The sequence below is a fragment of the Gilbertella persicaria genome (genome assembly GCF_025201335.1).
Source record: "Gilbertella persicaria strain CBS 190.32 chromosome Unknown B0P05scaffold_17, whole genome shotgun sequence".
Taxonomy (NCBI): Eukaryota; Fungi; Mucoromycota; class Mucoromycetes; order Mucorales; family Choanephoraceae; genus Gilbertella; species Gilbertella persicaria.
The window spans coordinates 293089-321030 of NW_026251978.1; the positions used below are offsets into that span (position 1 = coordinate 293089).

Here is a 27942-nt window from a genome sequence, read left to right on the forward strand (position 1 = left end):
TTAGACATCATTCTTTGCCATGAGAAACAGCCGTTTTCTCGGGATGAGTTGACTCGGCACCTCTTTATTTAGGCAATCAGGTGGCTGACACTGAAGCTGACAATTATGGATAATTTATGGCACTGGGGTCACACAGCATCCAAGTATAAAATGATCAAACAAAATCATTTTCTGTCTTTCTACCTTTCTTTCTATACTCAACATGTCTTCGCCTTACTATAACCAACAACCAGGCCAATACTACGGAGACCCTCAGCAACAACAAGGGGGTTATTATCCTCCACCGCAACAAGGAGGCTACTATCAACCAGCGTAAGTCTATAAATACAAAAACTAAAGTAATAATCCTTGATTAGACCACCACCACAGACAATTGTAGTCCAACAAGAAAGACCACCAGAGAATGATCATTCTTGTTGTTGGGGATGGTAAGTAATCTTATTGTATCTGTTTCTTTTTTCTAATTGAATCTTTAGCTTGGTTGCTATGTGTATCTGTTGCGCATTAGATGAAATATGTTAATACACTTGTTTTTTATTATTTTAATTGTATAGCTATTAATTTAAGACATAAAATAATTTTGCCAAGAATACCTTGTTCAGGTACGGTTTTTAACCAAGCCTCAGGGCTCCATCCGTTTTGCCATTAAGTTTCACAAATTTTTGACGCTAATAATGGGGAGGGGGTATTAATTTAAAGTAGCAGTTGTTTTTTCGTTTTCAATAAACTGGCTGATATGTGTTGAAATAGAATAGCCATATGCCTTCATATCATCCAATGCCATTTCTAATCTTGCATCTCTTGCACTTGCCAGTACTTTCACAAGCTTATAATAACAACCACGTAAGGGCACCATGTCTCGTTTCTTCATTTCCTCCAAGTACATAAACGCTTCTTCATAATCTTCTTGTGTACACATTAAGGTCACCATTTTGCTAAGTGAAGTTGATGTAGGTTGGACGCCTTTAGCCAGTAGCTCTTCATACACATCCTTGCCTAATCCTGCATCTTTGCAATGAATACATGCATCCAACACAGCATCTAATGTCTCACTATTCGGTGTCACTTGCAACTCTTTTGATTTTTGATAGAGTGATAATGCTGCATCAATCTCCTTATTGTAAGCCAATGCATGAATCACTAAATTGAATGCAGTGACATCCACAGGGCTTTGTTTCTCAAGTATATGCTTAGCTTTAAAGATCGCATTCTTGTCTTGTCCTAAACGATACGCCAAAGGTAATGCTGTTTTTTTGTTAGGTGTAATGCCTACTTTTCGCATCACATGAAACAGCTGAAACGTATTAGTGATATCGCCTGTGGCTGCGAATGTATCAATCAAGGGCGCAAAATGACATTCTCGATAAGTGTAGCCTCGTTCCCCAATGATGCGAATGACCTCAGTGGCTATTTTGGTGTCTCCATGTTTACCTGCTAAATCTAGAATATACAATAAATTCCCTTCATCTGTTTTGTATTTGGACGCCTTTTTCCATATGTCTTTGACAATAGTATACTAGATAAAGTGTCAGTCGACACATTCCAACAATGCTCTTGGTTTCTTACATGGCCATTGAAAGCAGCTAATTGCAATACACTTGTATACAGTATTCCTGCTTGCTGACCAAATTCATTTAGCTTCTCGGCTTCTTTAAGCAATTGATGTGCAATTTCAACTTCGTTTAAATGAACTGCCATATCAATCACAGTAGCATAACTATGAAGGTTCATCTTAATATTATCACGCTTCATGATGTCGATTGTATCAAGAGCGTGCTCTAGTTCAAGTGTTTCTCGCATACAAAGAAACATACAATAATATGTTTTGGTCGTCTTTGGATAGTTGGATTGTTCCATATAATGCAACATTTTGGCTTGTAAAGCAGAATCACCATTTCTAGCAGCAAACTAATCATGCATGAGCACCTATGTGTATGCGTGATAGAGTGGTACTTACAAGCAACGCTTTGTGGTAAAAATTCCTAGTGGGTTTGATACCTTGTGCTGACATTTGCTTATAAAGAATAAGGGCTTGGCTTGGTTCATTGGCTTTCGCATAGGCAGATAAAATATGTTCATATGTATCTGCATCAAACTTGACATTATTTTCCTTGAGTTCTTTGGCTAGACGTAGAATACGTGTGAGGGTCGCTCGACTGCCAAGGTTGGCTGATGCTGCTTTATCAAGCACACGAAACATTTGTTTGTTGATGTCTGTTAAGATAGCATTCTCGCTTGTATAGTGTCGACAAGGCTGAGTTATTCTACCGAGATTCTTTGCGCTTACTATAGAAAACAGACTTTGACGCAACATGAAAGAGGAAGAAAAAAATATAAAAGTTTTATAACCCCTTTTTTTAAAAAGCAGTCTTTGACATGTTCCAAAGCAAAAGTTATATTGAGAAAAGACACGGGAAAGACAAGGCAAATAGAACAGACTATTTGACACAACTTGTACAAGAGTATCAAGTGACTACAAGTCAAGGTAAAACCAAGCGAGAGAACAACCAAAATAGACACTCAATACTCAATAGAAGCGAGGCAACAAATACTTGCTCATTTGGCTAACTTTGCTTATGATCCCATCAATTACAATACCCTTTGGGATCTATACGCAGTTGATCTGTTTTTAGGTAAACAAGTTGTTGGGCTGATAACAAATAACTCACTCAAAAGTCATAGATGCATTGAATGATTCTAATCTCCAAGAGTTCGGCATGGGAGGATTAGCCAACATTTGTCTTGGTAAGCTTTGATTCTTAATCAAATAACCTCTCAACAACTAGCAGAACCTCGTCATCACGAATACATCTTGTCTCAACCTTCTTTTAGACATGCTATTGTTCAATGCCTTGATACTTCTTGTACTGTCAATACACAACTGAACGCCATGACGACATTAATGCAGCTAATAACACAAGACAATTATACAGCATTGCTTACAGCAGAATTAGAGCAATACCTAAAGCGTATTCAATCTCAAAAGGACAAACAAACAAGCACAATGGCATCTTTATTTTTGAAAGACTATTATCATCATTAACCATGCCATCTTTTCAGTTCTTCAAACACATGAGGTTGCCCTATCTCCTCACTCTTTTTAGTACGTCTATAGAGTACAATATCCCATGTATCTTTTGGTTCTTTTGTTTGCTTAAACCAAGCATCTGCTTCTTTTTTAATATCTTTTAATACGATTGGATTCCATTCTTTTTGCTGTTCATTCCAATAGGCCAAACTTATATGGTTGATCTTCTTCAACCTTAGCTTGACAATATCTTGACACTCTTGAGCAATACTTGCCATCATAGTATGAACAAAAGAGGGAGCAACCACTGGCAAAAGTAAATGAGATGGTTTATCATTAGTGTATACCAGCAATGGCGTCAACTGAACTTGTACCATTGGCAGTTTATCCATCACTTTTTCAATAGCCTTTTGAACCACCTCTTGTTCTCTGTCAGTAACAGTAAAAAAACCAGACATAGAAACATGACAATTGTATCTGTTTGCTGTTGTAAATCCAAACTTGTCTTTACTCATATCAAGAAATGAATTAACATGTTGCTTAAAACCAACAGGAGGCTCAAGATAAAGAATCAATTCTCTCATGTAATATTTAATAAAAACAGAAAAAAAAAAGTACGCGTCTAATAATTACTGGATTGTCTATCATAATTGGCACCACCAGCACGTCTAAGTCTGGTCATGATTTCTGTCTCGGTCAAATCTTGCTTATGAGAAGCAGGCACTTCAATATGATAATTACGGACCACATTCTTTACATCCGCAATTTGGATTGATAGCTTGGCCTTACGCATAATGCCAACGCTATCACCACACCAAGGCACCAAAACAAACTTGACACGTTGAGAATATCTGTCACTTGTATTAGTCCCTACCTCTCTTGATTCTGTGTTGTTTGGACTTACTCGTCGTTGCTCATATTCATGCGAATGTATCCCCAACCAGCAACTTCGGCTTTTAATTGACCAACAAACTCTTCAAGTCCTCCAGAACCTGTACCTGCAACTTGAAGACGGTCTGGTTTACCATCTGCAAAATCAAAGAAGGCCCAGTTGGTTTGGGTCTTGTCATCTCGGACATCTTCATAAGCTTCAAGAATAGCAGGGTCGGAAACGTTTAAGGACATATCACAAAAAGAAATTGTTTTGCAAAAAGGAGGAAAAAAGAAAGAGTGAAAATGGTATACGGGGAAAATAAACGGTAATTATCGATAGACTCCGATACACATATTTTGATTGGTTAAAGAAGTCTTTAATCAAGAAGGAAGCCCCTATAAATCCAGAGTCTTTTTGGTGTAAAAACAATTCTTTACGTCAGTTGAACTTGCAAAACTACAAAAGAAATGAAAGCCATATTGACTACTTTGATATGACCAACAATGTTATTGTTAAAATCATGTTCCTGAATTTTTTCTTTAAAATTAGTCTTTATTTGAACTCCAAGAAGCCATAACTCGCTTTCTTCCGTATTTCGAATATTCAATCGTGCCTTTCTTTGATATATAAATAGCATGTTTAAATTGATTCTATTTTTATTTAGTATGAAAAAACGTTATGCTTCTAATTCAGCCAATTCCTTTCTTATCGCCTTTCCTTTCTTGATCTTTTCATGCTGTTCTTCATTTAATGTCTCTCCCTTGATCAGCTTTTGCTCTAATTCGACAATTTGTCGAAGCTTCTTATTCAAAGCCTTGATTTTCTTTTCTTTGGGTTGGTCTGCTGCAGGTGGTGTTTGTTGAACTGGTTTCTTTTGAACAGCAGATACTTCTTTCTTAACAGAACCTGGAACAGGTGCCTTATAACCAGGTGGGTGACTGGGTTGCTTTGCTGCTTCGAGACGAGAGTTTGAATAGCGTTGGACGTCTTCTTGAGGCACAAAACCAGGTCTTACTTTACGTTCTTTACGATAAGAGCCGTCCGCACGTTGAGATCCAGGAATCCAACGCTCTTCACCAACCTGAATAATACCAGCGTTTGTACGTTCTGTCATCTTGAGAAAAAAAAAAGTGAAAAAAAAGTATATATACAAGTCCCGCATTACGAGGGAATTACTTTTTAAAACTTTTTTTTCTTAAATATATTGATTTTGAGCAATGATTATTTTGAGACAAAAAAGTGAGTGAGTGAGAGAAAACTATCCATATTTGTATTAAATCTATTAACAACAATCAATAGTATAATACCTTTGTTCTGTTTTCATGTACAAGGAGAGAATACGTATGAATTAAAGCAAAAGGAGTATTTAACTCCGTACTTGGATGTGTTTCTCTGAAACTTACATGATTTTCAGCGGTCTCTTAACATGTTAGTTCTCGGGGACAGATTTTACCGGTTTCTGTAGCATTATTTTACACGCTTTTTCTTTCTCTTTCTCTTTTCTTTTTTTTTATTTTATTTTCTTTTAGTATGGTTCCAAAAGGCTTTAAAAAGATAACAAGAGTAGCAGGAAAGCAAATAGAATATATGTCTGATACGACAAGTTATCTCTTTTCTATGAGCAGTCGAAGTCTTGTTTCTGTCTCTAGTTCGAAAGAAGAAACCATTCCTCATCCAAGCAAAGACAGTTCTGCTATGGCCAATGCACTTTTATGGACAAATTTAATCCCTCCTATGCCAATCATTGCATCAACAATGTACCGTCATTATGCCAAAGGTAACACAAACTTTTTTAAAGTCATATTTACCTTGACAACAAACAGGACCACCTGCCAAATCTTGGACCCTTGCGACTGATGTAACCATAGCTATCATTCGAGACTTTCTGCAGAGATCGAGTAGATTAACAGTAGAAGATCTTCAAAAAATAAGCACGACGAAAAAACTACCTGTACCACAGCATTTGAAGAGAATCAAATTCACCGTGCCGAACTCATACCGTCAAAGGGCAGGCGAAATGATGACCAAACAACTTTCGAAAATGGATCAACACTATATTGCTTGGAATTGGGAAAAAGATAAAGATACAGCACCACCTCTTAAAGGAGAATGGCTGCAGGCAAAAGGGAACCCTTTAGAACCGTCCAAAGAAAGCACTATATTGTATTTGCATGGTGGTGCTTATTATTTAGCATGTTACGGTATTTACAGACAATTTCTTTCAAAGATCATCAAGGTAAATTGTATGTCTTTTGTGGCTTGATCTGACCCTATGCGTAGTATTCTAAAGGAAGAACATGTGCCATTGATTACAGATTAGCTCCTCAGCACCCATTTCCTGCTGCAGTAGAAGATGCATTAGCTACCTATTTATATCTGATAGATCCTCCTAAAGACAGTGAAGTAGAACAACCCGTCGATCCCAAGAAGATTGTGGTTGCTGGTGACTCAGCGGGTGGAGGACTTACATTTGCATTGTTGATGGCCATTCGAGATGCTGGATTGCCTGCTCCAGCAGGTGCTATGACACTTTCACCTTGGTATGTAGACATAGATATCTAAGAAGCTTACAACTTTAAATAGGATGGATTTAACACATTCTTTACCTTCCATTTTATCCAATATCATGACAGATTACTTGCCACCAATTGGTTTCAAACATGCTCCCTCTGTTGCTTTAGATTATGCTCAACTGCCTGCTCGAGAGAAAGATGTCGAACTTCTTGAGAAATTAGCAAAAGAGGCCGAGACATCTGACAACAAAGAAGAAGCACAAAGACAGTCCATTGGTCCTTTTGGTGAATGTGTTCCTCTCAATGGCTCAGATATACATCGTGTACAATTCTATGCAAGCAATGAAGCACTGAAAGTACCTATGGTCAGCCCTATTTTTGATAGAAAACAACTTCGAGGATTACCAAGGCTATTGGTGGTATGTATCTTCTTTGTCTTATGGATCTAAACTAATAACAAGCAAAAAGCAATGTGGCACTGCAGAAAGATTACGAGATGAATCTATTTATTCTGCTCTCCAGGCATCCAACACATTTCCTGGCTCAACAAACACAAAAAATGAACACGATAATACCCAAGTGACATTAGAAATGTTTACCGATCAGCCCCATGTATTTCAACTTTTGTTCTCGAACAAAAGTACTACTCAAGCACTTAAAAACTTGGGTGCTTTTGTACGTGATGTTACAAATTCACCTGTGCCTTTTGAATACAAAAGAGGAAATAATCCTACAAGCTACTTGATAGATGATTCCTTGACTGTCAAACGTATTTCTCCCGCTGGTCATGTATCTGATACGAAGACTGAACTGTTGAAACAGTTGACAAAAGAAACATGGCAAGATTGGGAGAATAGACTGGCTAGACCTAGTCTTAAACAGCGCATGGATGAAGTGGCCTTGGCTTATGAAGAATGCACTAAAAAAGCTTTGTCATCTATTCCTTAGAAGCTTCTAAATAAACCTGTCTTTACTAAAATGTTCATGTAACATCAGACATTAATTGTTGTCTTCAATGAAAAGCATGTTTATTGTTGTAAATGTGGTCAGCTGAGAGAATGTTTTTTTAGTATATAAATGCTGTTTTTCTCTCTTTAAGAGATGCTTCCTACCATTACTCCTTCAATTGTGATGTATTTACGCAAAAATGATCGCTTTCTAAAGTAGGCACGAGATAAAAAAAAAGTTGACAAGCTTCAAATCTCCCCTAAGGAAATCTGAGTTTAAATTAGTATTCGCATGTCGAAAACTAAAATCAACAGATCAATTAGAACCAAAAATGGACAAAAAAAGATAAAAAATAATGCATTAACATCTTTAAAGTATATCTGTTTCTTAAACAAGATTCTGTTTAATAGCAAACTGAATCCCAGAATAAAAAAATGAAAATTGATCCAAAGTGTCTAAAAACGAAGAGCTATCAAAAAGATGTATCAATAAAGCTGATAGATGAAAATACGTCGCATCGAATAGTGTAAATAATGCAACATGTTGAATATGAAAATAATGAGATATCTTTCAGAGACGTATTCTCTGTTTTTGAGCCGTAGCATACACTTTTTATAGTACTTTTGCAAATGTAACACTTTGAATATGTCTTATGGACCTAGACAAGCAGTTCGTACTAAGACATGTTATGTCTGCAATGTCTCTATCGATCACCAATCGCAGAATAGTGAAAATTGAAGTTTTTTAAAAGGGACCATAAGGCCAAAATGACAATTTTTTGACTTTTTCAAACTTTGCTATATTTCTGTATAAATATGTTCTTTTATGTATGCTCAAACATAGAAAACCCAAAAACGAGGAATTAGAAGGCAGAAATAATGGTTTATTCTGATAAATACTCGTGCCTGCAGTGGGCTGCCAATACACTTTTGGTGCTATTATAAAATAAGATCTCATAATAAGCTTAATACTAAAAAAAAAAAAAAAAAAAAAAAGCATACATTGAGGATCGAAAGCATACTAAGTGTGTAATGTGCCAAATGGAATCAGAAGTTATTTAATTGCCACAAAGTATGTATGTTTTTAATAAATTGATTAAAGTAGTTGTTTGATTACAATAATATGTTAGTAACTGATTGATTTTATAAAGATGATAGTTACTTGGAACTCTGAAGCTAGTGAGCTAGTGATACATGCTGTATAGTAAGATCATATGACATTTCTAGCAAAACCAGCAATATTGAGGATCAATTACAGAGAAAGTTTCTTTGTATCAAAAGGTAGTAGCACTACCAAAACAAACTCATGATCCTTTTCAGCTGAATTAAATTGGGAAGAAGAAAAGAAATCAAGAACAGTGAAAAGCATCAAGAGCAGCCTTATGGTGCTTGCCAGAAAGGCCTATGTTCTCTTCTTGAAAAAATAATGTTTCTGGCAGCATCTCAAGTAAGTTTGGATGAATTAGATTTGATTTATCGGGTTATGTAACTTGAAAATCAAATGTATTTTGAAGCTCTGTTTTATAAAGTTTTCAAGTATTTAAGCAATTGGTTTAAAATCGACTCAGCCTGGAGCCAAGTTACTGTATCAACACTTTGAGCACGAAAATAGTCAATATCGATAGGCAAACAAATAAAAGGGCGTTTCCCACTATATCATTTTTCGTACTGCATGATTTATACATAATAAATGAAAGAAACGTATCAAAACTTAGGCATCACTTCTTCTTGGCACACTCTTGTAAAATATGAAATAGTTGAAATCATGCAATTGAATCATAACCTGACCATAAAAGAAAAGACTGTGTGTATCTGTTTTATTATCAATGTGACTTAAAGATCAAAGTCGTACACAAAAAAAAATTACCATCGACTGACTTGACAGTGAGCATAAACTTCCATTCGGTTCGCTAGCCCCGATGGCTACACATTGGTCTTAATAAAAATTCTTGCTTGTACAACACATCGATGATTTGTTTATTGTAAAGCAGTAAAACGCGAAAGGAGACTTGTCGAAAAAGGCAAGTGAAGAGAGTTTAAATTGAATCGCCGTTGAAATCGATAAAATAAACTTCCCCTTTTCTATATATAAATAATGCAAGGTGTACGAAATATTTGGCATGCAAAAGACTCTTATTTCGAAGAAATGTTTTAGTAACAAGCGAATAGTGATTCTTGTTTCTGTTATCCAAATGACTTGAAAAAGACGAATAAATATTTGCACTGTATATGTCACCATGGCCTTATAAAACTAGTCTAGTTCACCAAGTTATGATAGAATAATGATTTCTATGACGACAGTTAAGGTAGATCCCTTTTGGAGTGATGTTTAGCTACACAAAGAAATAACTTTTTTTTTGGTTTTATAAAATTTTCTTTTTTTTTCTTCTTCTCCTCTTTAAACTTATTATGGATAACAAGGAAGATACCAATAGTCTCTTAAATGAGGTCAATATGACGGCTATTGCTGATAAAGTGAACGATTTTACAGAATCACTTTCACCTGCTGATAAAAAAGCTGAAGCAGAAAAGAAGGCCGGTGTGGTTCTTGAAAATGCACCCAAGTTGAAGGCCGAGGCACACATGCAAAACGATCAAGGCACCAATGATACTGGAGTTGTTACTTCTGCTATTGCTTCTGCTGCAACTAAGCCAACAAAAAAACTACCTCAAACACAAGAAAAGGCACCAGGTTCCTTTGAAAAGAAACAGGCAAATGTAGGATGGGACGCGTTTTCAAAGTTGCCTAATCCAGGTAATGAAGTAGCGCTTTCAGAACTCACTACCCAACTTGGTTTGGAGTCTGTAATTGATATGTACAAGGGCGCTCGTACGAGTGCTTTGAATGAACAAGATTTAGTATCTAAGTTTTTGAATGAAGCATACTATGGGGAATGGTACCATAATGCTGCAGTCATGTTATTTGCTGTTGTTTTCACTTGGTTACTCACTCGATTTGGAGGAGGCTTTTTTGCTTGCTTGGTCGTTGGTGCTTTTTTGGCTACTTACTACCAAACTTCTATTCGTCGCTTAAGAAGAAACATCCGAGACGATATTCAACGCGAGTTGGCCATTAACCGTTTAGAGACAGAAGCTGAATCTGCCGATTGGATTAACCATTTTATGTCCAGATTTTGGTTGATCTATGAGCCTGTCTTGTCTGCTCAAATCATTGGTATTGCTGATTCCATCTTGGTAGACAATACACCTGCTTTCTTGGATTCTATCCGCTTGACTACTTTCACTTTGGGTACTAAGGCTCCTCGTATTGAAAGCATCAAGACACTCACCAAAACTGAACCTAATGTTGTGGTAAGTTTTTTATATTAGAAATTATAGTTAATGCTTTTTATAGTGTATGGATTGGAAATTTTCTTTTATACCTAACGATACCTTTGATCTTTCTGAACGTGATCTTCAATCTAAAGTTAATCCCAAGATTGTCTTGACTATCCGCGTTGGTAAGGGCATGATTGGTGCCGGTATGCCTGTCTTGGTGGAAGATCTTGCCTTTTCTGGACATCTTCGTCTCAAGTTTAGAATGTTTAATGAATTCCCTCATATCAAGACTGTAGAAGCATCTTTCTTGGAAAGACCTCACTTTGACTACTCTCTTAAGCCTGTTGGTGGTGAAACCTTTGGTTTTGATATTAATAATGTAAGTCAGGAATAGAGCAAGAGAGAAAAAAAAAACAACATACCAACCCGATCTATAGATACCTGGTTTAGAATCATTTGTTCAAGAGCAAGTTCATGCTACACTTGGACCTATGATGTATGCTCCTAATGTGTTTACCTTAGATGTTGCTGGCATGATGTCAGGTGCTACCGACCTCAGTAAGTTTATTTTGTGTAGCAAACACTGGGTACTGATTATGCATATGCCTAGACTCTGCTAACGGTGTTTTGGTGCTCAAGATTCACTCAGCCAGTGGTCTCAAGGACGTTGATCTCTTTGGTACCATTGATCCTTATATTACTGTTCACGTTGGCAATGCTAACAATGCTGAGCTTGGTCGTACCAAGCATATCGAAGATACTCGCAACCCCAGATTCGATGAAGTGATGTTTGTCTTGCTCAATACTGTCAATGACACTTTAGTTCTTGAAGTCATGGACCACAATGTTGGCAGAACCGATAGTTCCATTGGCACCTGTACTTTTGACCTCAAGTCTCTTGCTGAATCTGATAACTTAATTGAAGGTTTGTCTCTTCCTGTTCTTAAGAAAGGAAAACCTTCTGGTGAAGTCAAGTGCGATCTTCATTACTTCCCTGTCAATGCCCCTGAAAAGCAAGAAGATGGCACTATTGTTCCTGCTACAGAATCAAGTAAGTGATAGTTCTATAAGTAGGCATGTATTGATGCATTGATATTAGACAGTGGTGTCTTGCGTTTCACTGTCCATGAATGTAAGGAGTTGGGCGGTCAACAAAAGAGTGGTGGTATCAGTCTCCCTGTTATTGGTGGCAAGCACGATATTAGTCCTTATGCTGTTGTCAAGGTCAATGATATGGAACGTCTTCGCACCAACCCATTCAAGCGCAGTATCAATCCTCGCTGGGATAAGAGCGTTGAACTCTTTGTCACTGACAAGACAGAACTCAATTTGCGTGTCGATATCATGGACTCTGCCTTTGATGACAAGCTCTTGGGTCGTTGGGGCTCCAAGTTGGAAGAATTTGAAGAAGATCTGTTCATCAACGGCCAGGATTGGTGGAACCTTAAGGATGGCTCTGGTAAGCTTCATTTAAGCATGCAATGGAAGCCTATTACGATGACTGGTTTCACTGAAAGCCTCTCTCGCGGTGGTTACCGTCCTCCCATTGGTGTTGTTCGTGTCAACTTTGTGAGTGCTAATGACTTGAAAAATGTGGAGGCTATGACGGGTGGTAAATCAGATCCTTATGTTCGTGTCATGTCTGGTGTTCAATGCCGTGGTCAAACAGAACGTATTGACGATAACCTGGATCCTGTCTGGAACGAAGTGATTTATGTTCCTGTTCATTCTAAGCGTGAAGACTTGATCTTTGAAGTCATGGACTACAACGAAAGCAGTAAAGACAAGAGCTTGGGTATCACTGACTTCTTCTTGAAGGATGTCATGCGTGAAGTGAAGAATGAAGATGGTCAAGTTGTATATGAAGCTACTGAGACTGTTGAACGTCAAGTTGATTTGACCAGTTTGGATCGCAAGAAGGGTCGTGGTACACTCAAGTACTCTGCTTCTTTTTTCCCTACTTTAGCTTTGGCCAAAGAAGATGAAAAGAAGAAAAATGAGCAACAACAAGTTGAGGAGGAGACTTCAGGTAGTCAAGCTTCTGAAGAACCTGAATTGATTGAAAAGCCCAAAGAATGGCCTGAAAAGGACCTTCATAATGAAGTGATCAAATACAAGACTGTTTCTAACGATAAGAAGCAAATTGATCTGTTGGCTTATGAATCTGGTGTATTAGCTGTTACTATGCACACCCTTACTCTTCCTGAATCACACCGTGTTGTTGTTGATCTCATGTTAGACTCTAATGATCCTCAATATAGTTCTATTGAACAAAAAGGCTCTTGTCTAGAAATCAATGAAACGGGTACTGCCTTTGTCAAGGAAATGGACTTCTCCAAGTTGATTGTTCGTGTTAGAAATCTTCGTGACGCTGATAAGGATGATAAGTCTGTTGGCCGATGCTCACTTGAAGTCAGAAAAATTGTTGAACGTTTGCTCCAGACAACTGAAGACGAATCAGACACAGAACCTGTTATTGAAGAAATCTCTCTTTTGGAATCCAACGGAGGCAAGATTGGTCTCAGCTTCAAGTTTATTCCTGTTGTTCAATTCAAGTTGGATCCCGCTGAAAGCCTTGAAAACCAAGGTAACTTGACTGTTGTTGTAGTCAAGGCCAATAACTTGGTTGCTGCTGACCGTAGTGGCAGTAGTGATCCTTTTATTCGCTTCTACGTTAATGATGAGCGTGTCTTCAAGACCCAGACTTACAAGAAGACGCTTAACCCTGTCTTCAACAAGGATGAAACATTCACTGTTCCTATCATTAACCGTATCAATACACCTCTTATTGCAAAGATCTTTGATTGGGATCAAATTGGTAAAGATACCTTGATTGGTGAATGTAAGATCACTTTTACTGCTGACGATGTAGAGACATTTGTCACTAGCACCAAAGAATACAAACTTGATCAAGGTGGAAGTCTTACCTTGCGTTTGACCTGGAGACCTGAGTTAGTTAGCCGCAAGAGAACCAACACTTCCTTTTTCTATGCTACCACTCGTGTCTTCACTTCCGTTCCTGGTAACGCCATCGGCGCTGGTAGAGATGTTGTTGGTGCTGGTATTGGTGCCGGTGGTAAGGTCTTGGGTGCTGGCGGTAAAGCATTCGGCAGTGGTGTCTCTGCTTTAGGTAGTGGTATTCGCGGTATTGGTAAAATAGGCAAGAAATCTCCTACCATCTCTGAAGAAAATGATGTTGCTCCTCTTGAGCGTGAAGTCTCTACATCTTCTTCGACCACATCTTCTGCTGCACCTGCTACAAATGAGGAAAACGCAAATATCTCTCCTAGCAGCTCTATCATGCAACAAAGCCGTTCTATAGGCGATGAAAACGCTACCATTCAAGTCAACCTGGTTGAAGCCAGAAACTTGAAAGCCATGGATCGTGGAGGTACCAGTGATCCTTACTGTCGTGTTCGTGTTGGCAACAAGGTATTGTACAAGACTCGTCATCTCAAGAAGACTTTGTCTCCTGATTGGAACGAATCCTTTACTGCTAAGGTGAGCTCTCTTGGTACTTTAGACTTTAAGGTCAAGGATCACAATACATTGACTGATGTTGACATCGGTGATTGTCAACTCAATCTGGGTAATGCTGTCAAGCCTGGACAAGCATTCGACGGATGGCTAGCTTTGACTCCTGAAGGAACAGGTGAAATCCATGTCAAAGTTGCCTTTGTTGATACCGATAGTATCTCTATCTCTTCTAAGAGTGGTGGATTATTTGGCAAGAAATAATAATTTTATTTTCTTTAGTTTATAAAATACATGAAGCATTGTTTTTTTTTACAAGATGTAACTGTCTTTTTTCAGAATTTCATAATTGTCGATACAATCATTGATCCAGTCTATTGAAACGAGAGTTTTGTTGGGATACTTTTGTCTTAATTCTTCTGTATTCACTGGCTTGTCACTGCATACAATCATGTCTTCGAATTCATCTCCGATAGTTGCACGACCAACAGTAAGCAATCGACGATACTTGTTCTCTGCATCATCAATTAGGCCAACCTGAATACCTTTGAACAAGTTTGGTTTCTATAAGCTATATATGAGTATGATCATATAGTATTGATTCAGCTTGCCTTGAGACTTCTGTTGATCCTAGCCTTATTCGCGGCACCTGTTCTTCCATGAATTGTGTCACCCTGTATTTCAAACCTTTCTTCAGGCACCATTTCGTTTCTCTCTATGCATATTCTGAGCCCTATAATAACCAGTCAATGTTGAATAATGCGTTCTCGTACAATTTACAATTCTCATTCACAATATAGCATCCAAACATGACTCCAATTCTATAAAGTTGATTTGCTTTTACAAGGCCGTGTTTATCTAGTCATTGTTGTCAGAAGAACACAAAGTACTCGTATTTTCCTACCTGCATCAATAACCAAATGTGTAATGCTAGAGCTTATTTTAGACTCAAGTACAACATTAGGTATCTTCATTTCCTAAAGCCAGATCAATAAGATGAGATAATGATATAGCTCATACATGAATAGGGTTTCTATTAGCCTGGCAGACTCTATATTGATAGGCAGGCTTTTGAACAGGTATTTTTTGCAATGCTAGATTGATGTTACTCTATTGTTTCTTTCTTTTCTTTCTTACATTTTTCCTTTAAAAGAGAGTTGGCTACAATGATATTTTAATCAATGTCGTTGGGTTGTTTACTCTCATACCTTGCATTGTCTGTTCACGGTCATGATCTGTAATATATTGTATTTGGACTTGCGATAGATCGACCTCAAACTCACGTTGGAACTGGTCTCTCAGTTTACTTAGTTCTGTTACTATGGACTGTAATCGCACTGAGTTGCTTAACTGGTCTAAAGTAAGGGGCTCTTGGCATAAAGGACAACAACTGTTTGTTGTAATAGCATTTTTTATACACGCTGAACAAAAAGTGTGCCCACAATAGGTTATTGTTGGCGTATTGAATAAAGAAAAACTAAACAAAAAAGAGAAGAGTTGATACTTATAACCCATTGTGCATTGTATTACCAAGAAGAACAATTCAGTTCTCGAGTCATACCAGCCAATAGTCCACCTATTGTGTTGTCAGCTTGTTTAGTTCTATTCAACATTGTTTAAAGGAAGAAAGAGCAATTTATTTGGAAGCAAGTCACTTTCTCATATTCATAGCATCAATCATGTAAGCAGGTAAGTCAATCGTATCATCCTGTTGTTCTGGCCAATTAGAAGTGGGACGGATTCCCAACTCATTAGCTACAGACTCATCATAGGCATGGCGTACTAATTTATCGTATAAATTAGCCGACAGATTTTTGCATAACGAAATCGTCAGATGGATAATATCTTTGGCTCGAAGTGGAGGAAGTACGCGCAACAAATTGACAGGACTTGGACTTTTCAGGATCTCTGTTCTGATCAAAGCAAGTTGCGCTATAATAAACAAAATGTTCAAATGAAGACCATAGGCAAACATATAATCCCATAATTGCAATAATTCTTTCACTGGAGGCGTGCATGCTGAAAAGGTCATAACAGCTATGTAAAGATAATGAGTCTCTTTTTTTTTTGTCTTGTAGATGTTTCATTTACATGCAAAGGCATATGTGCTTGCAGATAAGTTCTTTCCTCTCAAATAACCATAGAGTGTAGGATCCAAATAGCGCAAACATAGATCTAAAAGCTACATGAAATTTCAGCAAGACAATGAATATCTATTTGCATATTACCCTTAAACCACAGTGAACACCTTTCATGGATGGTTGAACATAAAGTGGACACCATTTCCAGATAAATGTAGAGAAGGAAAAGAAGGCTTCCATTTCTGGCATGACCATCAGGAAAGGGGCAGCAAGTACATTCATGCCTTGAACATAGGTTAGAGAGTCTCCATGATGAGAACGAAAAGTCATTACTTGAGATTCTTTTTCTTTATGGAGCTTTAGTAGATCATTTTTTATGCTATAAATACCATCGCATGTCCACACGAACGCATTTAATAATCGAATCAACATATCTTCTGATACATGTTCAAGGAAAGTTGCATCTGTTGTCATTGTACGGAACGTATCGTGTCTTATCTTTTCATCAAGAGGACTTGGGCCCAACTCAACAAGATGAATATAGCTTGAAGCTGATATATGTGTCATTCGTAATAAGAGCTTCCATACTTTATCTCTCAGCTAATGTTATACAGCATTAACATAACGTCTTTTTGTTATAAATTCACCTCTGGCGGACAGGGATTGGTTAACAAGACATTTCTTAACTGCAATAGACTATTTTCAGCGGATTTGCTATCACGATGCTTACGATCAAGTATGTCTTGAATAGTTTGAGTACACCAAATCGAATCAGGGTCTATATGATCAAATTGCATTTTTTTTGTATTAAATAAAAAGAAAAGAACAAATAATAAATAACACATTAGATACATGTATAACTGCATAAGCCACGTATGTAATTACAACTCATTATTTCATTGTTCTCAATCTCAAACAGGATTGTCTAAATCTTGATGATATCTACCCCCATACCGCCACCTCTTCCTCCCCTATTGTTTCTTGGATAATTTTGGTGAGGACGATTTCTATTGTTGTATGGGTGAGCATTATTGTATCCTCTTTGTCTAGTATTGCTATTGTTATTGGGTATACGTGATTGTTGTTGTTGTTGTTGTTGTTGTTGTTGTTGTTGTGGGATATTTCTGGGCTGTCGGTTGTTTTGTTGATTATTAGGTGCAGGAAACTCCATCTCTGACATGTTTGGTTTTTCTGTGTATATAAGTGTATCCTGACCCACTCGTTTTAGTTTAAACGCACTTTTTGGTGTAGAAAGAACTAATTGTCCTCTTCTCAGTTTATTCTCCCTATCCATTTACGTCAATCAATATACTTTATAGCATGATTCCAACTTACACTCCTGTGATGCGCAAAATATCTCCAATTTTAATATCTATACCTATTTCACCCCAAACACTCAAAAGAATGGATCCTGTTCTATCTGCTACTAGGAATCTTGATATAAGATCATTTTCGCGTGTTCGGATCGGTTCGCCATCTATTATATATCAATATATCGATTCAATAAAGTGATTTGTTTTTCTTTTTTACCTTTCTGCAAAACAATGACCTCACAATCAAAGTTTCTTGCCATTGGATTCATGTCTCGTATAAGCATTAAGTTGCTTCTTGGCATACCTTGTTCTAAAGTCGTCATATCAATGCGAAACAAAAAAAAACAAAAGAAAATGTTACAGTAAAAGAAGATAAAAGAAAAAGGCTAAGCGAGCCCTACTATTTATACTTTTTTTCTATCGAGTACCACGATATCAATGTGACTTAAGAAAGCAATGTCACAATAACTCCGCGTTAATGCATTGTAAAGTGGAAGAGGACTATGCTACAAAAAAAAAGTACATTTAACTTCGAAGCGCATGCTACAAAAATTTATTTTCAGGATATCTCTTTTAGTCTGTCATTACTAGTGGTAATAATGAATATGCATGGTATAAATTCTATATAAAAACAATTGATAGAACACTTTCAAATGCGGTATTGCACAAAAAAAAAGAGCTCACTTCCCTTATTCTAAAGCGTTCCTTGTTCATCGTGTCCAAAGCTTCTCTTATTGCATTCAAAGTATCAAGTATTTTTATATACACTTCAATTTGGCGGCTTTTGTAAGAAATATGTATATATTTGCTATTGAATGTCTTCAAAGAGGTCTTTTTTGCACTAACTACAGTGCGTAATGGCCTTTAATTGTAGATTTGAGAGTAATGCTCATATTAAGTCACCTTTTTCGTCCTAATAAACTCGCTTTCTTTTTGCGAGAAGTACCTAGGAATGGTCTTACCTGATCTCGGTTGGACTAGACCTACATCGGGGGTTTTTTTTGTATAGTATTTTATTATGCAAAAATATGTGTTTTAGCTACACATCGCGGAGGGGTATAGCGTGGATAAGCTGTAAATTAGGAAAGCAGAGAAAGAGAAAATATTTGGATGAATTAAAATCATCTAGGAGTAGAGTATGCTTCCTAAGAGAGGTATATATCTGACTGATAATGTCAGATATGATGTTTATGGCCTATTGTTTCCACTACTCTGCAAAAAACTCTTCTATATTGTTTCTTCCAGTTGAGTTAATTGACGATAAAGACCAATCAAATTGTTACGTTCAGTTTCACTTAATGATCCTTCGGCGACTCTTTTTTGCAATTGATGTATTTGTTGCATCAAAGACATTTTGAGTTCCATTTGGACAGGCAATAAATCAGCCAAGGCTGTCATTGCATCCTCCTTCACTGCATCTAACTCCATAGCGGATATGCCACTTTCAGCTTCGAGCTCCTCTCTGGCACTGTCACTATCACTATCATAGAATTCACTTGGCATATAATCAGAGCCTTCACCATTGCTTCCGTCAGTTTCCGAAATATCAAAAGCGCTGATGTAGTTTTCCGCGATTGTCGATTTTAAATTCTTCTTTGTTCGAGGAAGGACGACACGTTGGTCCTTTGGCGCATGTTGCGATCTTAAGGCTTTAGTAGAAGGGGCCGGCTGATACTCCTTAGTAGCATGAGGTAATACGCCCTCAATATTCTGCTTCTTGGATGCTGGTGTTCTACGCTTCTTCGATGGATTCAGGGGTGCTTTGCGAGGACACTCAAATGATCGGTGTTCGAGTTGTTGACAGTTGTAGTAGATGATTCGTGCTCTAGATTATTCACACTCAAACTTATTATGACTCGTTTGGCGGTAATATCTACACTAGGTAGGCATATTATTCCATATACAATGAAAGATTTGGTCTGAAGATCCGCACCAGCTAATAGTGTGATACAAATCTTGATATTATGTGTCGTTCTTGTTTCTACCAATTACTGCATAACCAGATCCCATAAAAATACCTAATTTAGGTTCAGTTGTTATATCCACATTCATGATCTTTCCAAATGGGGCCAAGCTCTGCTCTAAACCCTTCCCAATTTATTCGGGGTAAACGAAGGGAAGGTGGGTCAAACTGATGGTCGTGATCGTATAATCGCTATCTACCAAGCGACAAGGAAGAGCTCGAATTTTCTTTTGTTGTCAAAATCACACCTGTGTTAATAATATCATTTTCATCGTCCTTTGGACGAATGTAGAGCTCCAAATAGCGGCGTGGGCCGTCCCTGGGAAATTGACACCCATATATTTTAGAGTGTTGTTCGAGTACGATCTGAAGACTTTGAAAATCTGTATACTCGCTACGAATTTCGGTGAGATCAAGTAAAAGAGCTCCGGGTGATTCGGCAGATCTATAGATGCGGGGCTGAAGAGTCGAAGGCTGGTCCTCTGCTTCGACATGAGGTTGTTGAATGTCTTTATGAATCAGTGAGATCCTCTTTTTAGCTGCTACGATCTATGCATAGGATGGTTTAGTTTTGGTGGCTTTGGGAGGCGAAGTTGCTTCCAACTCCACTCTCGATGAAAAGTGTTGGTTAGCGGGAAGAACCATGGTTGGATCAGATCTACATGGGGTCATTCCAAAATTTTTTGATCGAGTTTTATTTTTTTCATCTTCACGAGCTCTCATGATCCTCCATGGGTCAAAAAAAAAATAAATTTCACGAAACAGCCAAATCAATGGTGCTATTCGATTCCTAGACTCAAAAGAACATGTTTTAAACGAAAAAAAAAACAAACTGTTTTGATAGTCTGGTTGTTGAGCAATGGCGCATCAAAGATTGGCTTGTTTAAGTTGTGTTTTGAGCATCTTTAAGCGTTTTTGCTTTAGACATTCTATAAAACTTGTTAGCTATGAATTTCTGAAAAATAACTTATGTTATCTGAGTCCCTTAAAACATGAAGACATAGAAACATAGGCATTTTATGATGTAAATGTGGGGTAAACGGACGTAGGACATACAAAGAGGTTGCGTGGCGAAGATTAAAATAGACCTAACTCTAATTCTTCATGCCGATGCATTAGAATTGAGCTTTTGCTTAGAACTGCATAAAAACGAAGCTATTGGGCTTTGTTGTAGTGACAAAAGCTGTATATATTGGCTTTTTGAGTCTATTGATGTAAAAGTTGTGTCAACCTTACAGGTAAAATACTGTGCAAATGTGCCATATTGTATATGAGGTTTCTTGCTCGTATCAAATCATTTTCAGTAAGCAAATAGTTTGATCAACAACTAGAGCTTCTGAAGCACATTTTGAGTATTTAAGCGTGTATATATCTCCATTTTTCGTCCTGTAGCGTTGAATAGAAGATTGAATGTTTTCGAAATGAGCTTTTTCCATGAGTAGTACCCTTTGGTCGAAAGGTCATTTTGCCCATTTTTTGCAAATTGCTTTTTTTGGTCAGTAAACACTGTTTATAGATATTTAGAGTGTTTATCCGTGTATAAACAGGGCTTATGCTATTTTTATAAGTCTAAAAAAGGGACAATTTTTATTGCTCACTTTTGCATCACATAGAGTCATACTGTCGTTCGCAATAAATTGTGAACCGTTGCTCGTCCTATTCTTATCTTGACTGTTTTTTATGCTGCCAATCTATTTTAGAAATATTTTGATAAATTTTTTTTTTCTCAAAATGTATGATGACAAATCAAGATATTTTATCATATGAAGAAATAGTATTATTTGGACCACAAAAACTGCATGAGTTAAAGATTATGTCAAAGCGCCCAATAAATTTAGTTGACTTGCCCAAATGTATAAACTCCCACCATAAAAAAAAAAAAAAAAAAAAAAAAATAGCAATAGGATCAATAAAGACAATATGTAAAAGTATTACGAAATGATCCAATTACGTGCTTGTTTATTAAACAACTCCGTATGACTCTCTTGTTAAGATATATAGCATCGTATTTAGTAACTGAAAAGAGACACTGTTTATTTGAGCTTGAAAATAATGCAATCTATACAAGGCACTTTGCTTTGCATTAAGAAAGAAAAAAAAAAAAAGAATACACAAGCATGATAAGTTTGTATCTTTAAATTTACTAAATAAAGCAATCTTTACTACCCTGTTGGTTTTCAACAATTTTTTTTTTTTTACAGGAAATTCCCTTTTTTCTTCTTTTTTTTTTTATTCATTCATTTATATTATGAGGCGGTCTAAAACAGGACTCGACGCTAAAAAGACAAACTATCGACGGTCATGGTTCAATAACAATCCCTTGTTTAATATGTTTACTTCTGCTCCCCCTTCACCAGAACGTCGATCGTCCACTGAGTCCATACAGTACCGATCGAACTCACTTGTAGACACACCTACTCGACCCACACCTCTCAAGACAAACAAATCGACTTTTTCAAGCATTTTATCAAAAGCATCTAGTAAAAGAAAAAAACGCCATGCTCGTAAAGAGTCTACCAATACCACATTGACACAGCCTGATTCTCATTCGTCCATTTATGACGAATCTTCTTGTTCTTCTAACCGAAGAAGCAGTAATAAGAGTGATGCCACCATGGTATCTGACATGGATTCCTATCTTCCTCATCATAGAAATCAACTTAAAATACCACCCTCATCGGAGCATCAATTACTTCGATCCGATGAAGAAGAAGCAGACCGTATAGAGTTAAAAAATGACCTTGTCAAACTTGCTTTTGAAGGGTAAAGTATACTTGTGATGTATATGTTGTACAGACTGAATTCATGCTTATCCTTTTTTTTTTTTTCATTTAGGGAATTTTCTTTACCATTTGATTATAGTGATCTAAAGAGTGGAAGGATTCTTGATGTGGGTTGTGGACCAGGTTCTTGGTGCATTGATCTCTCTACGAAATATCCTCAGCTTCAAGTGATTGGTGTCGATAGTGACGACATGTTTCCTTCTCAACTCAGTCTTCCAAGCAATTGTCAATTACTTGTCTGTAATGTATTGCATGGACTAAGAGAGTTCCCTGACGCTAGTTTTGATATTATTCATATCCGGTTTATGGTGCTTGCGTTTACAACAAGACAATATTATCAAGTAGTCAAAGACTGCTGGCGATTGTTGAAACCAGGAGGTTACCTAGAAATTCTAGAGACAGATTTAACTGTCTATTCAGCAGGCCCTGTTACTAAGAAACTCAACCAAGAGCGTAATGTATGCCACACATTGACTATGTACTCATTTTATATATATATATCTAGTGCTAGATGTAGCCATAAGTCGAGGTATTAACCCAGGAGAGCTTATTAATGACCTGAAACATCTTGTCCCCGCAAAAACGACATCATCGTCAGAAGACGAAATCAATCAACAAATCAAATACAGATCAATACCCATTGGTATCTGGGGTGGGCGTATTGGTGTACTCTGTAGAGATGATATTGTCAACATCTTTACTAAATTCCAACCTGCTATCAAAAACTATTATGGCAGACCAAGCCATGAAGATACATTTGAACAAGATATTCAAGCAGCCACAAGAGAAGTAGAACACTACAAAAGCTTTTCCAATTATTATTTCTATACTGTACAAAAGCCCATCTCAGAACAACCACAGTCTAAAAAACAATACTCTCCTATTACCTTTAATCCTAAATCTATTTAATACTAATTTAATAATATTATCATTTTTATGCGATTCTGTTTATGTGTTATTTTGATTGGATAATCAAGTTACACATTCACACATCACCGTTATGTATATAAGTCTTTTCTCTCTCTTTTTTTTCTTTCATTTTCTTTTTTTTTCTTTTTATTTGTACCAAAAAAAAAAATAATAATATGCCTGAGCCTAATGCTAAAACGCCATTGTTAAATAGCAATGGTCATAAAAAACCACCTGTCAGTAGACCAAAGGCTCACCGTAGACGATCCAGCTTTGAAGCCTCTACGTATAACAGTGCTGGAAGATCATTAAGCTATAACAAATTAACGGATGTGGATGATACCAATGTGCCTGGCCTAAATCTCTTGCAGATCTTAACCTTAACTGTCTGTATGGCGGGTGTTCAGTTTACCTGTAAGTCATATATAAACTTCTTTCAGCTTGTTGTACATGGTTGACATCATGATGATCTCATTTTTTTTTTACTCCTTGATACGTTTTAGGGACTGTCGAACTATCGTAAGTAAACAAGGCGTGTGTGTGTATATAGGACCTAACAACCTTCTTTTTATGTGTATTTAGGTATGGTACACCTTATCTCTTGTCGCTTGATTTATCAAAAGAATTAACTGCTTTGGTTTGGTTGGCTGGTCCTTTATCTGGTCTATTGGTTCAACCCGTAAGTTGACATGATTGTATACATATATATAGAATACTGATCATGGCGCCCAAGTTAATTGGTGCTTTTAGTGATAAATGTACTTCTCGATTAGGTAAAAGAAGACCGTTTATTATTGTTGCTGGACTTTTGACTTGTCTATCCATGATTGGTGTTGCTTACGCAAGAGAACTTGGTTATTGGGCTGCAACTTTACTTTCAACAGACAACGATACTGAAGCAATCAAACGAGCAGTAAGAGATCAGACAAGCGAGATGCATATGGCTAATTGACATAGGCACATACCAATGCCATTATGGTTGCTGTGGCTTCATTTTATTTCTTAGATTTCACATTGAATGCTGTTCAGGCCATCTGTCGAGCTTTGATTTTGGATATCCCACCTCTTTGGCAACAAGACATTGCCAATGCTTGGAGTGCACGTATGAGTAACACGGCTATGGTGATTGGTTACTTTGTGGGTTATGTTGATTTGGTTAAATATTTCCCTTGGTTGGGTGATTCTCAAGTAAAGGTCTTTTGTATTGTGGCTATCTTTGTCTTTGTGGCTACCTTGACCATCACTTGTCTGACCACCAAAGAAAAAGTAGTTGAAAGAAAAGACGATGATGATATGAATCAGTAAGTCATTAGACAAAGATCTAATCTTATAAAAAAAAATAGACCTTGGTACAGTACCTTTTATTATATCTGGAGAGCTTTCCGTTTTTTACCTAGACCTATCCAAACCTTATGTAATACCCAATTCTTTGCTTGGATGGGTTGGTTTCCTTTCTTGTTCTATAGTACACAATGGGTATCTGATATTTATTTTGCTACTCACCCACCCAGAACACCTGAAGAATCGGTGGATTGGGCTGAAGGCACAAGAGCGGGTTCCTTTGCGTTGTTATGTTACTCTGTTGTGTCTGTGGTAGCTGGTATTGTGATTCCTGCCATAGCCTCCAAGTTTTCTCGCGTCAAGCTATTTGATCTCTTGAATATCTACACATTATCCCACTTGACGGTTGCCTTTGCTTTGCTGTCGACCATGTTTGTCAAGAGCGTCTTGGCTGCCACGGTTGTGTTGGCCATCATGGGTGTTCCTTGGGCCATTGTTCTCTGGGTGCCTTTCTCTCTTGTAGGCGAATATGTCAGTTTTGAAGATGAAAAACGACAAAAGATGATCACTGCTGCTACTACTACTTCCAACAGCACCAATGAAGAAGAACGTCAACAACAAGATGAATTTGATGCTGGTATGATCTTGGGTGTTCACAACATGTATATTGTGTTTCCTCAATTTGCAGTGGCCATCATTTCTTCGTTTATCTTTGCTGCTGCTGATGCTATCAAGGAAAGAAACCATCAAACAATGTCCAGTGTAACTCCTGTGATGTTGTTTGGTGGTCTGATGGCTTTTATTGCAGCTGGATTTAGTAGATCCATTGTGCGTGTTACCTCACATCATGTAGTCAATATGCGTTAATACGTGACTTGAATAAAAATAAAACATACATGTCTTTTTCCTCCCCACTCTTTTTATGACCGAGAAGAAACGTTTTGTGTTTGCAGAGAGAAAAAGAGCACTTCAGATGGCCGCTACATGCGGTCTAAGTGTGATTGAAGAACAACAAGAATTAAGAGGCTATCAAATCTATATTGTAGAGCAATGGCAAGTGGAACACACTCATGTGTGATGTATTAAATCAGAACAGGGTGTGTGATCGTAAAGTAGATTCCAATGTTGTCAAAGTGTTTACAGGAGACGAGAACCATATTGTAATAAACATCTGGCGGGAATGTGGATGCTTGACTGACCTTGCATTGTTAGATTCAAGTGGCCGTGATTGCTATCTCTGCTGCTGAACTACAACATCCTCGTCCTCAGATACAGACCTTTTTGAACGTAGGCACTCATTTCAAATCCAAACCAACGCCACTGGGTGAAATCTTGCTCACTAGTCCAGGTGAATTACCCTTTGAGATGGACATGATTCTTGTGCCTGATGGAGACTATGACAAATGGATGAAACGAGCATATGTCAATATCAACTTGAGAAGAACAAACTGTACAGGAAGAAGTTCGCTTAATTTACGTCCACCCAATCCTGCCTCAGAAGAGAAATTCAGATCATTGTACAAGATTGCAGACACAGTGAAATTTGAAGATGCCGTGATCAATCTGGTATCGCTTGTTCAGATTGCTCTCTATCTGTTCAAATTACTCGACAAAGATTACATTGATGGACTTATATGTGATGAAACAACAGCTGCTCTTTGGATGTTTTATACAAAATATGATCCCATCAAGTCCACTGAGGCAAGCCATACAAAAAAAAAAAAAAAAAAAAAAAAAAAAAAAATGAGATGCTCATTGTCTCTATTTTAGTTTAGTCTAAAAGAACCTTGGATGGAACCTCATTTACTGGCAGCCATTATTTCTAAATTACTGATGTGCAGAAACAAGCTCCAAGACTACAATTTCACAACCATTAAAGACCCTTTTCTCGACTATGATTCCTTTCGTTTCGATATTGGAGACTACCAACGCCACAAGAACATGCGTGTCTCTCGATTCATTGATCTAGAGACACTAGCTAAACTGAACGAATATACATTCAGTCAGCTCAAAGTCAAAAAAGTGATTAAATCAAAACTAGATGATATCTCAGGCATCACCAACTCACCTTTGTTTAGCGAAACATCCGATCCAGAAACATTTCGGTACCATGCAACCATTGAAAGCCTCAGGACCATTTGGAGACCCAGACTGAAGGGAGGATCCACAGGTCATTCTGATCCACAGTCCAATGAGTTATTGCATATGATCAAAGGTGTTTCTCGCACAGGTGGAGCAGCTGTGGATATGTTGAGTCGAGTAGCAGGTTCGATTCCTTGGATCAATACAACGGACAACAGTAAACGAGACACCCATCGATCCCCTGGTTCTTCTCGGGTGGACAGCAGTGTTTCTTCTCCACAAGAGGAAGAACCCCATACTCGCTTACCTGCTTCTCGTAAGCCATCACCACTCTACAGTCAACTAAAAGACAATATACCCTTTGTTATGTCTCCTGATCAATTAAGTCACCAAGACATACCTTCCTATGTTCAATCCACCACGCCTCAGTTACGTATCTCCAAATCATCCGACACAGCGACTACAGCAGACACATCTGTCGCTCCTTCTGTCACAAGCACGAAACACCCAGAAGGTGATTTTGTGCCTTACCATCCTCCTCGGCGTCCCTCTGTTCGCCACGCACGCTCTATATCAGACAGTGCCTTATTAAACAGTGTGTTGACCAAAGCCTTGTTAGATCAAAACAAGACGGAGCCTATACGATGTGACAACTATCCTCGTCCACGTTCTTGTTCAGTATCATCAAAAGATATGCCTGTCCAGCCTGTCTCAACCATTCGTATACAGACCTATATGGCTTATGAGCGACTGTGTCAACAACAACGTCTGTTACAACAAGCCTATCAGGAAATCAAATCCATGGCTGATGTGTATGAGAAAACAGCCACTTGTCTTAAGCAAATGTATGATCATCGTGCCAGCCAATTTGAGTCTATTCAAAAGCAGGCAAGCAGTGTGATGGAAGACCAAAACCAGACAGAAAGTCGATTGAAAGATGTAGAAGACAACAGTGCTAAACTTCATTATGAACTCAAGGTGATGAATGATAAACTGAAAGACATTGAAGATAATGTAGGCACTTTTTATGGTAAAATGGGTCTATTGGAGCGAAAAATGGATGATTCGCAACAATCGATTACAACCATGTTAATCATTGGTAATTATTTCAATCATTATTGGACTAAAATGGTTGAATGGGTGCATTATTTTTACCACTAATTTATTTTTTTGGCGGGTAAATATCCTAACGGAAAAAACCGGGTTAAATAAGAATAAAGGAGTAAACATGTCTTATGATGAATCAAATGACTCTGTACTACTATTTAAATGCATTTCCCACCCTCTTTTTTTTTTCCTTTTCTTTTTCACTTTTTTTTTTTTTTATTATTATTAAACTATCTGTAAAAAGAATACTCTTTTTTCTATTCTTTTTCTCTTTCTCTCTCTTTTTTTTTTACACTTAAAAAGATTGT

The 27942-nt window shown here is 37.4% G+C and overlaps 15 protein-coding genes across 15 annotated transcripts; 7 read left to right on the top strand and 8 right to left on the bottom strand.

Moving 5' to 3' along the window:
* Positions 1-202: 202 nt before the first annotated feature.
* B0P05DRAFT_586654 (uncharacterized protein) lies at positions 203-522 on the top strand (the record flags this gene model as incomplete). Its single annotated transcript, XM_051582528.1, has 3 exons — positions 203-312; positions 357-428; positions 477-522. 3 exons carry the CDS (start codon positions 203-205, stop codon positions 520-522), a joined length of 228 nt encoding a protein of 75 aa, XP_051435486.1.
* On the bottom strand, positions 290-2349 carry B0P05DRAFT_539621 (uncharacterized protein; the record flags this gene model as incomplete). The annotated part of the gene is made up of 2 exons (XM_051577970.1): positions 1567-2349; positions 290-1516 (listed from the first exon to the last, which is right to left on the bottom strand). Coding segments are annotated over exons 1-2 (1126 nt in total), but the record flags the coding sequence as incomplete, so codon positions are not given.
* Positions 1497-2349, bottom strand: B0P05DRAFT_539622 (uncharacterized protein). Its single transcript, XM_051577971.1, has one exon. The coding sequence runs from the start codon at positions 2312-2314 to the stop codon at positions 1913-1915; it is 402 nt and encodes a 133-aa protein (XP_051435488.1). The 5' UTR covers positions 2315-2349; the 3' UTR covers positions 1497-1912.
* A 27-nt stretch (positions 2350-2376) lies between these two features.
* Positions 2377-2756, top strand: B0P05DRAFT_469103 (uncharacterized protein; the record flags this gene model as incomplete). The annotated part of the gene is made up of 3 exons (XM_051574473.1): positions 2377-2479; positions 2517-2633; positions 2677-2756. The coding sequence occupies 3 exons, from the start codon at positions 2377-2379 to the stop codon at positions 2754-2756; spliced, it is 300 nt and encodes a 99-aa protein (XP_051435489.1).
* A 283-nt stretch (positions 2757-3039) lies between these two features.
* B0P05DRAFT_586657 (uncharacterized protein) lies at positions 3040-3612 on the bottom strand (the record flags this gene model as incomplete). The annotated part of the gene is made up of 1 exon (XM_051582529.1): positions 3040-3612. One exon carries the CDS (start codon positions 3610-3612, stop codon positions 3040-3042), a length of 573 nt encoding a protein of 190 aa, XP_051435490.1.
* Positions 3613-3641: 29 nt separating this feature from the next.
* B0P05DRAFT_539626 (uncharacterized protein) lies at positions 3642-4183 on the bottom strand. Its single transcript, XM_051577972.1, has 2 exons — positions 3933-4183; positions 3642-3879 (listed from the first exon to the last, which is right to left on the bottom strand). Exons 1-2 carry the CDS (start codon positions 4151-4153, stop codon positions 3651-3653), a joined length of 450 nt encoding a protein of 149 aa, XP_051435491.1. The 5' UTR covers positions 4154-4183; the 3' UTR covers positions 3642-3650.
* A 283-nt stretch (positions 4184-4466) lies between these two features.
* B0P05DRAFT_539630 (uncharacterized protein) lies at positions 4467-5339 on the bottom strand. The gene is made up of 3 exons (XM_051577973.1): positions 5210-5339; positions 5079-5160; positions 4467-5016 (listed from the first exon to the last, which is right to left on the bottom strand). The coding sequence occupies exon 3, from the start codon at positions 5014-5016 to the stop codon at positions 4579-4581; it is 438 nt and encodes a 145-aa protein (XP_051435492.1). The 5' UTR covers positions 5079-5160; positions 5210-5339; the 3' UTR covers positions 4467-4578.
* A 9-nt stretch (positions 5340-5348) lies between these two features.
* On the top strand, positions 5349-7413 carry B0P05DRAFT_539631 (Alpha/Beta hydrolase protein). Its single transcript, XM_051577974.1, has 5 exons — positions 5349-5679; positions 5726-6138; positions 6183-6442; positions 6486-6834; positions 6884-7413. Exons 1-5 carry the CDS (start codon positions 5433-5435, stop codon positions 7361-7363), a joined length of 1749 nt encoding a protein of 582 aa, XP_051435493.1. The 5' UTR covers positions 5349-5432; the 3' UTR covers positions 7364-7413.
* Positions 7414-9945: 2532 nt separating this feature from the next.
* On the top strand, positions 9946-14379 carry B0P05DRAFT_468802 (C2 domain-containing protein; the record flags this gene model as incomplete). Its single annotated transcript, XM_051574454.1, has 5 exons — positions 9946-10674; positions 10718-11020; positions 11079-11199; positions 11252-11692; positions 11741-14379. 5 exons carry the CDS (start codon positions 9946-9948, stop codon positions 14377-14379), a joined length of 4233 nt encoding a protein of 1410 aa, XP_051435494.1.
* A 38-nt stretch (positions 14380-14417) lies between these two features.
* B0P05DRAFT_539641 (uncharacterized protein) lies at positions 14418-15737 on the bottom strand. Its single transcript, XM_051577975.1, has 8 exons — positions 15646-15737; positions 15324-15592; positions 15253-15276; positions 15136-15209; positions 15020-15092; positions 14896-14973; positions 14727-14848; positions 14418-14679 (listed from the first exon to the last, which is right to left on the bottom strand). Exons 1-8 carry the CDS (start codon positions 15726-15728, stop codon positions 14428-14430), a joined length of 975 nt encoding a protein of 324 aa, XP_051435495.1. The 5' UTR covers positions 15729-15737; the 3' UTR covers positions 14418-14427.
* B0P05DRAFT_490150 (rab-GTPase-TBC domain-containing protein) lies at positions 15738-17294 on the bottom strand. The gene is made up of 5 exons (XM_051575310.1): positions 16844-17294; positions 16586-16796; positions 16344-16543; positions 16207-16297; positions 15738-16152 (listed from the first exon to the last, which is right to left on the bottom strand). Exons 1-5 carry the CDS (start codon positions 17060-17062, stop codon positions 15767-15769), a joined length of 1107 nt encoding a protein of 368 aa, XP_051435496.1. The 5' UTR covers positions 17063-17294; the 3' UTR covers positions 15738-15766.
* B0P05DRAFT_468902 (uncharacterized protein) lies at positions 17122-17832 on the bottom strand (the record flags this gene model as incomplete). The annotated part of the gene is made up of 3 exons (XM_051574462.1): positions 17122-17434; positions 17532-17673; positions 17727-17832. 3 exons carry the CDS (start codon positions 17830-17832, stop codon positions 17122-17124), a joined length of 561 nt encoding a protein of 186 aa, XP_051435497.1.
* A 3828-nt stretch (positions 17833-21660) lies between these two features.
* B0P05DRAFT_539649 (S-adenosyl-L-methionine-dependent methyltransferase) lies at positions 21661-23246 on the top strand. Its single transcript, XM_051577976.1, has 2 exons — positions 21661-22235; positions 22308-23246. Exons 1-2 carry the CDS (start codon positions 22087-22089, stop codon positions 22789-22791), a joined length of 633 nt encoding a protein of 210 aa, XP_051435498.1. The 5' UTR covers positions 21661-22086; the 3' UTR covers positions 22792-23246.
* Positions 23247-23322: 76 nt separating this feature from the next.
* B0P05DRAFT_539655 (major facilitator superfamily domain-containing protein) lies at positions 23323-25358 on the top strand. Its single transcript, XM_051577977.1, has 6 exons — positions 23323-23578; positions 23668-23683; positions 23747-23843; positions 23898-24077; positions 24122-24465; positions 24508-25358. Exons 1-6 carry the CDS (start codon positions 23341-23343, stop codon positions 25310-25312), a joined length of 1680 nt encoding a protein of 559 aa, XP_051435499.1. The 5' UTR covers positions 23323-23340; the 3' UTR covers positions 25313-25358.
* A 225-nt stretch (positions 25359-25583) lies between these two features.
* B0P05DRAFT_73866 (uncharacterized protein) lies at positions 25584-27812 on the top strand. The gene is made up of 2 exons (XM_051583846.1): positions 25584-26146; positions 26216-27812. The coding sequence occupies exons 1-2, from the start codon at positions 25811-25813 to the stop codon at positions 27686-27688; spliced, it is 1809 nt and encodes a 602-aa protein (XP_051435500.1). The 5' UTR covers positions 25584-25810; the 3' UTR covers positions 27689-27812.
* The last annotated feature ends 130 nt before the right edge of the window (positions 27813-27942 follow it).